This window comes from Neltuma alba, unplaced genomic scaffold (genome assembly GCF_004799145.2).
Source record: "Neltuma alba isolate B1F8T4 unplaced genomic scaffold, ASM479914v2 tig00012582_pilon, whole genome shotgun sequence".
NCBI classification, from domain to species: Eukaryota; Viridiplantae; Streptophyta; class Magnoliopsida; order Fabales; family Fabaceae; genus Neltuma; species Neltuma alba.
Genome location: NW_021637034.1, coordinates 121,541 through 135,529, shown reverse-complemented (window position 1 = coordinate 135,529; position 13,989 = coordinate 121,541). Strand labels below are relative to the sequence as shown.

The 13,989-nt window shown below is 32.3% G+C and overlaps 1 protein-coding gene across 1 annotated transcript; it reads right to left on the bottom strand.

The window, feature by feature from the left end:
• Positions 1-3,985: 3,985 nt before the first annotated feature.
• Positions 3,986-4,702, bottom strand: LOC114728923 (F-box/kelch-repeat protein At1g15670-like). The gene is made up of 2 exons (XM_028915876.1): positions 4,457-4,702; positions 3,986-4,276 (listed from the first exon to the last, which is right to left on the bottom strand). Exons 1-2 carry the CDS (start codon positions 4,700-4,702, stop codon positions 3,986-3,988), a joined length of 537 nt encoding a protein of 178 aa, XP_028771709.1.
• Between the last annotated feature and the right edge of the window lie 9,287 nt (positions 4,703-13,989).

Genomic DNA, 13,989 nt, shown 5'->3' with positions numbered 1-13,989 from the left:
ATAGCGAAAAAATCAACAATCCAACTAGATTTCAAATAAGTGAAAAAATATGCAGTCAAATATGTTCAAAGGCCTAGCAAGCCCAAATTAAAGGAGCCCCTAATTCAAAAGAAGACCATTGCATTCCAAGCCTTCGTATCTGCTGCACAATATATGAGTATTAGCAAATACCAAAACCAAAGCATATCCTAAAACAAATCCAAAACCAAACCAAAACATATCAATTGATTAGGAGTTTTATTATAGGATTCCTTTCCGTATTATTATAGCATTATATTAATGTGTTTGTACGACTTTTAGAACATATTGAGAGTTTATTTATGTGTGTGTTTTCTGTTGGCACTGAATCTGAAGTGAGACGCATTATTCATTTAATTTCTTATAAATAGTACAGATTTCACTAGATTTTGGATGATATTTTCATATTGATGATTCATTTCTATTAATTAATGAGTTTCTCAATGCTCATCCTACTGCCTTATTTCTTCTTCTTTTAGTTTAGGCTGCCAGTATTATCCAGCCATTATTTTATTTGCCAATTAATTACCATCCTTCTGCTTTCAGTTCCGTGTAGTTATAATTGCTTAAGGCCAATAGTCTTTTGTTCTATCTAAAACTGTTTCAACTTGCAAGTCTCTTTCTTGGTGATATTGTAGTTCTATGGTGTAACGTATGTATATTGTGGTCCAATTTCTTTCTCCTGCTTTATTCTACCAAGTATGGTGGTGTGGTTCTATTTATTTATTAATGGATGCGCTTCTAACAAAAGAACAAAAGATCGCACCGGACACTAAACTGGTCAAAATTCCAAGGTCAGTGTGGCACACCAAGGTTAACTCGGGATCAAAACAATCATATTAAAATAATATAATTTAATTAAAAATAACAAAATACAACAATATTAATGCAACAATAGTTTGATTGTAATAATAATAAAGTATAACAACATTGAGAATGTTCGTCTTTACCATTCCTCAATAACTAAAATTAATAATCATTGATACCAAAATTATTATTAAGGTTCATTCAAATCTATAGTGATTGAGATATTAGAAGTTGAATGAGGAAAAATGGAACACATAATAACATAATCATTTAACCCGGTTGATCGCCGATTTACCCCAGTTTTTACCGGTTTACTCCATGACCAGTTTAGTGCTTAAAACCAGATCAGACGACAAGTGACAAGTCCGGTCTAATTTTTTTCCCTTTATTTTTTTCTTTTAGAGTCAGTGCCTGTATATATTGGTCCCCATGTCTGATTTATGGAATTTTTAGCTTGCACAATACTCTAAATTAATGCTTTTCTTGCCTTATTTGTTTTCATCTTGGGATGCCTACTCATTGATTTCTTGACTCTTGCTTTTATATCTGAATATTTACAGCAAGGAATTTAGTGCAAATAACACGAATCATAACCAGTGGAAGCCACCACAGCGAACTAGTGAGACATTACATTCGTGTACCTGAATATTGTTTACAATAATTAATAGTGTCAATGTTTTGTAATGAGGTACTGGTTGACTGACTAACTGAGCTATATGATTCTTAATTAAAGCTAATTAATTTTCTTGATTTTTTTTTCTTTATCTCATTTCCCCATTTGACTAAGTGGACTTTAATTTACAATAGTTATTTTAGTTTTAATAACTGTAGTGAGGGACTCGATGATATCGTATGTAAAAATGTATATTGTAGATTTTTGAAAAGAAAAATTTAAGAAGTTACAAATATTTGATTTGCACAATTATAAACTGATGAATTTTAACTGCAGATGGGGCATTTAAGTTTGAAATGCAACTTTTAATTTACAATTAGGTATCCTATTTGCAAATGTCTCAATATTTTTCCGAAATTTTTTTTTAAGGATCCAATTATCATTAATTTATTCTTTTAAGATTTAAATGTCATTATATTCTTTCAAAAATAATATATTGTGACTCTCGTCTCTTAAGTCGAGTCAAATGATTATCCATCCATGACCAATAACAGAGTGGAACTATTTTTAATTTAATTATTTATCTAATATTTAGTGGTGAAAAGCTTAGACACATATTATATATATGTATGTATGTAACAACTAACAATACAAGATCTGATCCAGCAGCAAAACTTCAAATTAAGAATCGAACTCTAATAAAAAATTGAAGCCATAGAAAACGTAATTTTCATATTTCAAAACAAAAAAATGCATTGCTTCATTGCCAACTCGAGAATGGCGATCTTTTGTATGATGATTCCTAACTTGACGAAAGCAAAAGAAAGAAATCATAGCATTCTAAAGGATAAACCAATATCCATCTCATCAAAGAAAAATAAAGATCAAGTAAGACATCAGATGCTTCAATTTACTTTTCAAATCCCATCAATTTGCATCATCGACTTTCTCATCCAAACTCATAAAATATTGCAATGTCTTGGTGTACGAAGTAAGCCCAAACTATCATACATATGCTGTTCTTTCGTTTTGAAGGAAAAACACACACACACACGAAGAAATGACAAAAAATTTATGAAAAAACTCTAACTTTGGCATTTTGCTGTTTTTTTTTTTAAATCGAAAGTGCTCTAAACCATGTTTTTTTAAAAAAAAAAAAAAAAAAAAAAGAAGAAGTGTTGTTCAGACCAAGCTAAGCACTTGTAAAAATTTTGGATAAGTGTGAAATCTATATTATATTGAATTTATTTGAAACTTCTTCACAATAGAAAAATATCATGCTTACAGCTACGTGTCCTCTAATCAGGTGTACATATTTTTCTAATTAAATTTATCTCTACTTTTCTTTTAGCTGAAAAATTGGGCAGCTTGTAAAATGGATACTGATAAATTGATTAAATCAAGTTTTTATGCATGTGATATTGCATCGAACTAAAAATTTCTCTCCTATGTAATATAAGGACTAAAACATTTAATTAGGTTTTAAATATTGTAATAAACGGCATAGGAGTTTTTTTTTTCTATTCATTCAAATGGGATTTAAATTAGAGATACCAAATTTAGAAAGAACATATAAAAATTTTAAATTATTTATTTATTTCTCTATTTAAGCCTAATTGACATACTATTTAATTATGACATTGCACATTTACTTTAATATATTCAAATTCTAATTAACATATTGTTTAAATTTAAAATTATTTATTAATTTTTTCATTTAAGCCTTCAATTGAAATTTCATTTAATAATTATGCTTCTCATTTAATTTAATATATCCAAATTCTAATCAAAATATTATTCTGAAGAAACTATTTCTAACTTTTTTATTCACATGAGAATACGCACTAGCCAAAAAGCCCAAGTAACGAAAGCAAAACTACGCATGAATAAAGTTTTAACGGAAAGAAAATGTTGAGGCTAAAAGGAACCATTGTTTCAAATCACATAAATTGTATCAACAACTAAACCCGTCTATAAATTTATAATGATCTATTGTACTCCTCCGGTCCTTAATATAGGATCCAATTCTTGAGTTGGTTTTGGTCCTAAATATAAGATCCATTTCTCATAATTATCAATTTTCTCTAAATTACCCCTATGGATACTCCCTCAATAATAATCAAGTAAAAGAGAGAAAGTGGTATTAAGAAAGATGATTATGGTGTTTTAAGAAAAATGTGTCACTTTTCTTATAATTAACTAACTCACCTAACTTCCTTAATATAATCAAATTAGTTAAATGGGTCTTATATTAAGGACCGGAGGAGTAATTAAAATATACTAAGCTTGGCATTTATGCCATTTTAATGGCAGAGCGAACTTCCAAATACAGAACCAAAACCCAATATTAATTATTAATTACTTAGCCCAAACTCAAAGTCAAACTGAGTTAAACAATCCAAAATTTTGCTTATTTACATATGGGGACCGAGTATGAGTTTGAATCCTAAATCTCCATTAGACAACCTGACTGGACGTGGCCCATAAGGCCCATTGGGCTTTCCAACATCCTTCAGCTGCTACTCCTAAGGTCCAATAAAAAGCCCACTATGGTTCTGGATACCCACTAGATCCAATCACCAACAACATTCCCTCCAACCCCATACTCATGTGCGCCACTTCCCGGATTTCACATGGCAGTTCCACCACGGCTTCCCACGTGCCGCCTTCTGATGCCACCACTTCCCCACCGCGGCACATGTAAACTCTCCCTCCATCACCACCATCCCCGCCGGTCCTCAGGCACGTGGCCGATCCCAGGAATTCCTCTTCTGCTGGGTCCCACTTGCACATGGCAACGTCAAGGGCTTCGGCGCTTCTCTCAAACTGCCCTTGCCTCTACGTGCAGTAACCACCGATCACCTGAAACTTCCAGCTTTGGCAGCGGTAAACCGACTTGCACCTGTTCCTCTCCCTATCCATGTCGAGAAGTGCGACCCACTCATCTCTGGCCACGTCGTAGGCTAACGCCGACTTCAAGGCATTCTTCTCGTCGTGACCGCTGGCCAACTAGACAACCCGTTTCAAATCAGACGCGCAGGCGAAAAACGTCGTGGGCCAGCCCGGCATGTCGGCCCTGCGTCCCCAGTTAGCCGACATGAAGTTATAAATGAGCACCGAATTCGAAGACTTCCACGAGTCTAGGTCCCACCCGCCCATCAAAACCAAGTCGTACCCGACACCTGCTATTCGACAAAACATGGGTAACTCGCCTGAGTAGCCCGGAGGCGGCGACAACTCGTTCCCCTGACCCGCATGTAGCATGCCTCATGTTTTGCTTGGTTCATTAGTTTTATAATATAGGGAGAATTTCAATAAACCCCCTTAATAGTCTATTAATATTAGTATCAGTCAACTTTTTTAAAAAATTTTGAAATTTTACTGTACCTGTTGACTAAAATTTTATGTCTATAGTATCCTTACTTTATTGTCTTGTTTGCAAGATTCTTGTCATCTAATCATGCTTCAAAGTGTAGCTATCATTGGTTACCATGATTATATATGGAAATGCACCTAGTTATTTAGTGGAGAAATATTCAATCAAAAATGAATGATTTAGATTTTTAACTGAAGAATTTTAATTGGTGGGGATAAGACATTTAAGTTTGAAATATCACTTTTAATTTGCAATTGGGAATCCTATTTGCAAATGTCTCAATATCTTTTAGAAATTTTTTAAGCATCCAATTATCATTAATTTATTCTTTTAAGATTTAAATGTCATTCTTTCAAAAATAATATATTACTGCATTCGATTCTTAATATAAGATTTAGTTGACTAATTTGGAGATATTAGAAAAGTTACTAAATTACCTAATTATAACATGTATTACATGATCCCTGTAAAATACTTGTGTGTATTATTATATTATATATTAATTTATAAGTGAAGCAAATTAGCTGAAAAAAGAAGATAAATATAAATAATTTAAAATAATTTAGTAACGTCTTTAATCTTTTTAAATTAGTCAACTAGACCTTATATTAAACACTGGATGTAGTATGATTCCCGTCTCTTAAGTTGAGTCAAGTGATTATCAATCCATTACCAATAATAGAGTGGGACTATCTTTAATTTAATTATTTATCTCAATAGTTAGCGATGAAAAGCTTAGAAGTATATTTTATATACACACACCTGTCTGTGTATGAAACAATTAACAATGCCTTTGATATCGCTGGCAAAAAATAAAAACAATGCCATCTATACCATTGATCCATCTCAGTGCAAATTAAAAATTCTGATTCTTGACCTGATCTAAGCGGCAACACTTCAAATTAAGAATCACCCTCTAATCAAAACTTGAAGTCATATAAAACATAATTTGCATATTTCAAAACAAAAAGAGTCATTGCGTCAACTCCAACTTGAGAATGGTGATCTTTTTGTATGATGATTTCTGACTTGTTCATTCATGTGAGAATAGACAAAAGCAAAAGAAAAAAAAAAATCAAAGCAGCACTAAGAATTAATAAATCAATGTCCATCTCATCCAAAAAAAATAAAGATAAAGTAACGAATTAGATGCTTCAATTTACTTTTCAGAATTAAAGAATTATAGGAATCATCATCATCATCATGTTAAATCCTATCAATTTGCATCGTCGGCTGTCTCATGCAAATTCATAAAATATTGCAATCTCTCGGTGTCATAACTCATAACCCTGATGTATACGTATAAAGGGTTGGTTAGTTTTTTTTTTTTTAAATTATTGGAGCCCAACAATGAGAGAGCCCATCCTTGAGTATCTTTTTATATCAAAATTAGATAATTTAAATTATTTAAAGGCCTTAAATAATTAGAAATGTGGGGAATAATTATTTGAGGATTCGAGTGAATTAATGGGAATAGTTGCTTCCAAAAATGAAAGTTCCAAGTTCAAATTAATTTTTGAGCTTAGAAAAGATTATGATTATGATTATGATTTTTTTTTCCCAGAACAAAGTGAAATTAGAGGGGGCCATATTGAATCCAATAAATGTAAGAAGAATTATTATATGAAAGGGGGGTTTTTTTAAAAAGGAAATATGACAATTTTCTTGATTAGGAATTTACCAAACAATTAATAATGGAATTTATTTTTAATTTAGTCAAGGAGAACACCAAAACATAGTCTAAGATAAAAGAATGATAAGAGCCCATTTTGAGCCCAGTTTGAAAGAAACTAGCATATGCTACCCGTGCACGGAGAGAATAGCCTTCCCAAAATTAATACGACAACCATAATTCATTTAGAATATTAATTAATTAACACATTAAGGCATATATTAGTAGATAATATATTCGTAAATGGAACGTGTTGAAAGAAAAATTTTGTCTAAATAACGATAAGTTCAAATCTGCAAAATAATCATAGAGATCTATATTTTCAAAATAAATAATTAGTTATTAATATCTCTTTTTAATTAAAAAAATTGATTATTTTAATCAACTTAAATGGTCCTTCATCTTTTATGATTATTTTTTGAAACAAAAAAACATACAAATAATTTTATAGTGCTTAAAAATTGTATATATAGCCAAAACCTGAACAAATATTTTAATAAAACATTTTAAATTATAAATATAAGTAACATTTAAATAAATATTTTTTATTTTCAGCTCTTATAATTTGCGTTAGTTGTATTTATTTAAGCAATACCGGATCAACGTCAAGACGTAAATTATAACACTTAATATTAAATATTTCTTGCAACAAAAATATTTTCAAATCTTAACGTAAATAGTTACAAACTGAAATTTTTTTTAAAGATTTCTTATATTGTAATGTAAAATGTTTTAGTCATATATACAAAATTTTAAACACTGAAAAATCATTTATATGTTTTTTGGTCTAAATATTAATCATAAGATATAAAGGATCACTTGACAGAGGTAAAATAATCAATTTTTATGTTTAATTGAAGAAGCGCATTCCAATAATTTAACAACATTCAAAAATTTCTAATAATTAGGTCCTATATCCGCATTAGGAATTTGTTAAAAGTAAACTTCAATATAAATTTAAGTATTTTAACTGGATTTTATTAAAATTTTTACTAAAACATTTTGCATTTCACTTTAAAACAATTTGTTTACCAATGACAATAATAATACCAGATACAATTAGTTTATTGTGTTGGATTTACCTTTTAGCTTCATACAAATAAGGTGGGAGAACAATAGAATTGTGATAAGTTGCTTAACCATTTGTACTCTACAAAAGTAATTATTTGAAAACTCAAAAAAAATGACTAGAATCATAAACTAAACAATTGCGATTTCAACCCAATATATTTAATATACTTGTTTCAATCTTACTTAGGCATAATTTATTCCATTCACTATATATGTAATTTATTTTGGAATTAAATTTAACTAAATGATTGCAATTTAATGCAAAGTTCAGCATTTATCTTCCTTATTGTCAATTAACTTTTCTTTTGTCAATTATCAAGAATATGACATCTTGATCTCTCCATACCAAAATCCTGGATTAAAATTTGGTAATACTAATGTACTCCTCCGGTCCTTAATATAGGACCCAATTGTTGAGTTGGTTTTGGTCCTAAATATAAGACCCATTTCTTATATTTATCATTTTTCTCTAAATTACCCCTATGGGTATTCCCTCAACCATAATCAAGTAGAAGAGGGAGATGAGGTATTAAGAAAGATGATTATGGTGTTTTAGAAAAAATATGTCACATTTCTTATAATTAACTAATTTACCTAACTTCCTTAATCTAATCAAATTAGTTAGATGGGTCTTATATTAAGGACCGAAGGAGTACATTCGATGAAGGCTAAAGTTACTGAAACAAAAGAAACCCTTGTGTGCACACAATATCCTATTATTGGAGACTTTTCTTTCAATGTTTCACAACAAGAGTAAACTTGACATTGTGAAAGACAGCCGTAGCAAATCATGATTTCCAAACATTCATACTGAATCTGATAATATTCTCTTCCCCCTTCTATATGCAGCAGTATATAATATTTGGATTGACTAATATCTTTATATAACATCTATTTTCAATAGTAGACAACCACCAAATACCATACAATTTCCATTGGTGGAGCCTTTTTCAGCATCTCCTCCCTCAAAATATGCTAGCTCAGATTGCTACCATATCCACCCTCAAAGGCTTGACTTTACTATGGTTAGCAGCCAAAAGTAAACTCCTATAAAGCGTACGATATTATAAAGCATAAGATATTTTAAGTTTGTAACTGAAAAGGTTTCATTTCATTTTCTACAATGAGCACAATGGAGAGAAAAACAAATCACCATTAAAACATCAAGAGAATCAAGTTGTCAAGAACAAGATCAAAGAGTCTAAAGCCATAGAACACTCAACAATCAGCTTAAATATGGATACAGATAAAGTGAAAAGAGAATCACTCCATCCTAATACTTTGTTCCATTCCCAAATCTTAGGTATCAAAGATTGTATAAGCAGAAGAGATAACCAAGTGTGTATCTTACAAGAGGCAATGCTGGTACGTTGGGAGGCACAACAAATTTTAAACATCCTGATCAAAGACAGGGCAATGAGTCAAAGTAGCATATTCGTATCTGTACAAATTATGAAAGTGTTTTTAAAGTGAACGATATAGAGGAGAACTGTAACTGCAATGGTGAAAGGGCCAGAACTGGGTCCATACATATTTTGACTCTTGGTATTGGTACTCTCGTAGTTCATAAACACTTTGATGAACAGGACTCAACCTCAGCCCCTCTCCAAAGGAACTCCTTATACATCATTATAAGAAATGCAATCATGATAATATCAATCATAAGGTTAAGTAAGGAGAACTTAATATTTAGAATACAAAATATAAAGCAATCGTGCCAATTTCATTTGCAAAGTGTAATAAGTAAGAAACAATAACAAACATGTCATGAACATAGTGGGGGAGCCCAAAGCTAATGCTGGATATATTTGCAATCTGTTAGATGATGAAGTATGATAAATTTCTATTAGACCCATATAAAAACTCTGATGAATGATAATGACAAATTATGCTATTTGACATGTTCAAAGAGATAAAGCATATTTGTCTGTTAAATCACCTTGAGACAACAATAAAGGACACGGTGTATGTGTCATAGAATCATGGTCTAAAAGACACTTGAATGATGAAAATAACTGAATGACTATAGTTTCTTAAAATTAAGAAAGAATGAAATGCATTACCTCATCAAACCACAATAAGAGATGGAAGCCTATTAAACTATCACCCCATTGAACAATAGTGTTATCTCCTCCTCCTCCTCCTCCTGCTTCTATGGTTATCAAGGATTTCTTAGGAGGAATGATCAAATTTTCAGTGAAACACAAAAGGTTCCTGTAATCCAATGCACAAGATGAGACGCTGGTGGAAGAAAAGGCAGTGATTAGCTCTGAAGTTTTTCATAGCCAACCAGAGATACCTTAAAATATTATCCCCAGTCTCACTTGAGAAAACTTCATCCCCCCAAAACCAGGAAATTTCATTTGCCCCGATTTCAATGTTCAAAATCTCAAGCATATATATTGTAAAAAAATATAATTTTCTTATGAAACATTCATATGACATACAAGCTTACATAAAATTTGCTGCTAGAGTGTAATTTCTATGAACATACAGGCTAATCAAAACATGGTGCAAGAACATACTTTCTTTGAGAAAAACATCTTCAAAGACAGGAGAAGTTATTATAAATGTTTGCAAAACATTCATATTTGGGGCATCCTTTTAAAGACCCTGGTTTAAGAAAATGGTCTAAGCACATTTTAGCAGGATAACATTCTGGTCATCTGGCGAATTAATGCTCTGCAACTTCAAAATAGCATTGTTCCCGTTAGCAACTCTCAGTATCAAGATTTCCCCGATTTGTCTGGACATGTATATTGAGAAAACACACACGCACAAATAGAAACTGAGATTATAAGCTTGCTATCCATTCATATGTTGATAACCACCACGGTGACAATTACACACATGATTGATACATAAAACAAATATGTGTGTGTGTGTGGGAATTTATCATAAAAATCCTTAACGGTGGTAAAGGAGGGGTAAGTAACATTTGGCCGATGTCAACAAACAATGAATACAGATGGGAACATGACACATGCAATGCCATTGAATGGAAGTCTCAAACGTTAGTGTTGGTAAAAGTCAGGAGCAATGACTCAACGTTCTCACCATCAACAATATGATCCTCTCTTAACACTAACTATACAAATAACACCGGATATTGTTAAATGATGACTCAAGTCTGATATTCAAAACCCAATAATAAAGTATATCATTTTAAAAGTAAGAAATGCAATATTTTTGTTCTAAAATAAGGTTGAAATTCAATTCTGATTAAACTCTTTGATGGAAAATATATTTGAAGAGATATTGAGTTTTATGATATTTATATCAACTATAAATACTGTTAAAAATTAGAATTATAAGTAAGTCAATCTAAAATAATTTTGAATGAGAACTTTCAAAAAAGAAATCCTTCAACTCAAAACCTTATCATTTTAATTTTTAATAATAAACTCCATACCTCACAATCAAACATGGGTACCATTTTTATTATTGAAATGGGCTGGTTCATGTCCTCCACCATGCGACCCCTGTTTAATCACATATGGAGAAGCACATAAGTTCATGTCTATCAAAGTTCTGCCTTAACATATAGGCATCACTTTAAAATGAAAGAGAAATGGCAGCTGACATTTACCATTTCTCCCATCCACAAATAAAGCGCATACGAACTTACATTAAAAGTTTGAAACGGAAGTTTTTATTACGATTCCAGCAAACTACTTTTAAATGGAAGTCAAATGGTATCTGCCCTTTAGGCTTTGTCGAATCACCAAGTAAAATGCAGACACATTGACATGAAACGAAAATAAGTTCCTGCTCGATTGTCTACAATGAAAGGACGACTTTACCCCAAAACATGTGGTTAAATCCCATTCGATTCTTTTGGCATGGTTTTTGCATGTGAACTGAACGTTACACATGTTAACCCAAAAAAAAAAAAAAAGCAACAAAATTTTCTACTATGCCCATCGATGAGGATTTCCATAATTATCCCTGGCACCCAACACGGCATGTTGGAGCCTACCTCCTACACTCGGAATGCCAACAAAGAAAACAAACATATAAGAACTGTGAATCAACTTTATAGGACAAATACATATAGAATAACTGTTTATTATTAAGTGTGAAGAACTTAGTATACACCAGTGAATAATAGAGCACTTGCAAAAATGAAACTTTGCTCATAAACGATGGAATGAAAATTAAAAAACATAATAAAGTGCAGCAGAAGCCCACGCCTGATAGTACATAATACAACAAAATAATTCAAAGTTCAAACATGGCATGAAACGCGTATTACACATCAGAAAGAATGAAAGAATACTGTGAATAAGAAGAAATCATAAAACGGTTTGTGGAGGAAGAATTTGAGATGATGATGATGAGGGAAGATAGGAAGCTTATAGCATCTGAGGTAGGGGATGGGAGAAGTACGAAAACCAGAGTTGCCGGCAGGAGGCTTGAGAATTTTGAAATTTGAATTTGAATTGGTAGAGAGCTCCTTGAAAAACGAATAGGCTGATGTGAAGCCATGTTTGGGCCCACTTGCCAGAAAGGATTTCTATAACATATTGATATTGATGATGATGATTGGTGTCTTTTGTGACCAACTTGGGATTATTTTTTTAGAGGGCTTTGGTTTAGCCAGCATTAAACAAAGGGGGAAAGGGGAGGGAAATTTCTGGAACGAGGGGGGTTGCAAGACACCAAAAAAAATTCACCGGCGACCTACCTACAAGGTCGCCATCCGTTGCTCTGTCCTCCTCGCCTTTCTTTCACTCATCCTTCATCTCCCTTGCTCGCTGCCTCTTCCTCCTTTCTGCATCATCAACTCGTCTCCTTCATTTTCTATTTTGTATGTCATGGTGGTGCATGCGATCCGCGTGGTTTAAGCAAGGAATTAGGAATATGGTTTAATGGAAGATGGTGGTGGGGGTCTCCGATTGAAGCAGGTAAATATCCTTTGCATCTTTTGGTTTCTTTTCAAATTATGATTTCTCTCCGTTGCAAGTTGGGTCTGGTTAAGGAATTGAGGCAGAAAATTTTGTGAGGTTGATGGGTTAGTTGACATTCGTGGGATTGATGGTTTATGAACTATCGTGATTTTTATTTACCTTTGTACTGAGTGTGCGCACACAGGGTGTTTGACGAATTGTGTGATGGATAGAAGTCATTTATTGTGAGCTATAACGATAAAGAATGTGTTACCAAATTGAACCAGAGGCAAGTATTCTCTATAATAATAAAGCGTTTTGATTGATAAAGGAATGTATGAATTGAAATTGGTTTAAATTTAAGATTGTCCGAGGGTTATGAGTAGAATTGTGGAATGCATTTGAAGTGTTTGTTTAATGTTTAAGAGAAGAATTGGATTGGGAGGCTGGTAAAATTTGCTAGAAAGCTAAGGCTTATGTTATAGAAGGGCGAAAAGAAGTTAATTGAAGTTTAAGTTCATGAAGGGAATGGTGGGACACTCATAGCTGACAAAATGCTTCGCGAAAAGGGAAAATAGATGTTATATTTCAGACTCATGGCATTTGGTTACTTAGCTAATATTTAAGGATGATAAAACTCAATCGTTATTCGAACTTGTAACTTTAGTATTTGTAGAAAAAGAAAAAGGGGTTGAGATTCAAGTTCCCTTACTATATCAAATTGTTGCAAATTGAAGATTAAGATGGTGTACGTTGGCGGCCAAAATCATTGTGCTAAATAGCTTTTGCGGCATATTATTGTTCATGATTTTAAGAGTAAAGAATAAGGATTATCTTAACGTATAATGAAAGTGTGAATAGCGTCTGATAAAGAGGTTTTTATAAATGATATTTTCTTATTTGTTTATTGTTGTTTAGCCACCCCATATTTTTCAAGTATTGTTTCATCAAAACAACTTCATTTCAATTGTACCATTATTCGTTTTTCCTTGTTCAATATTGTAAATTTCTTTTTACATCTTGAAATGCTCTTGTTTGAGTTATTATTACTCGAAAAAATGATTTTTTTTTTTGGTTGATGGAATTTGAAGAAAATATTTGAGATTTTTTGAACTTTCATGCTGGGATCTTTCGTTAAATATTCTATTTACATGTTTTCAATGATAGGAAAGATTCTTGTTTACTAATGATAAATTGGTCCCATATATGCTTGAAAATGATTTTTGTGAGAACTGAATACAGAATGGTGGCTGCTAACAGTAGTGTTGTTAGCCCTTGGTGTGCCATGGTAATATCAAGCTCACTCGTTATTCGTGGTTTCAGCCATGCTTGTTATTCGCGGGCATTGTTCCCGTCCTTGTTCTTTGTGTCTTTGGCTGCGCTTGTGATCGTGACTTCGGTCACGCTTGTATTCGTAGCTTTGGCTGTGCTTGTATTGGTGTATCATGATTAATATCGAGCTCACTTGATACTTGCGAACATTGTTTCGACTCTTGTTTTGTAGCTTCAGTTACGCTTGTACTCGTGGCTTCAGCTGCACTTG

Bases quoted from the DNA above. Each gene is read 5' to 3' on its own strand.
- LOC114728923 (XM_028915876.1), bottom strand. From the start codon at position 4,702: ATGCTACATGCGGGTCAGGGGAACGAGTTGTCGCCGCCTCCGGGCTAC. The intron at 4,277-4,456 runs GTTGTCTAGTTG...TACTGCACGTAG, and splicing joins GCGCGTCTGATTTGAAACGG to AGGCAAGGGCAGTTTGAGAG.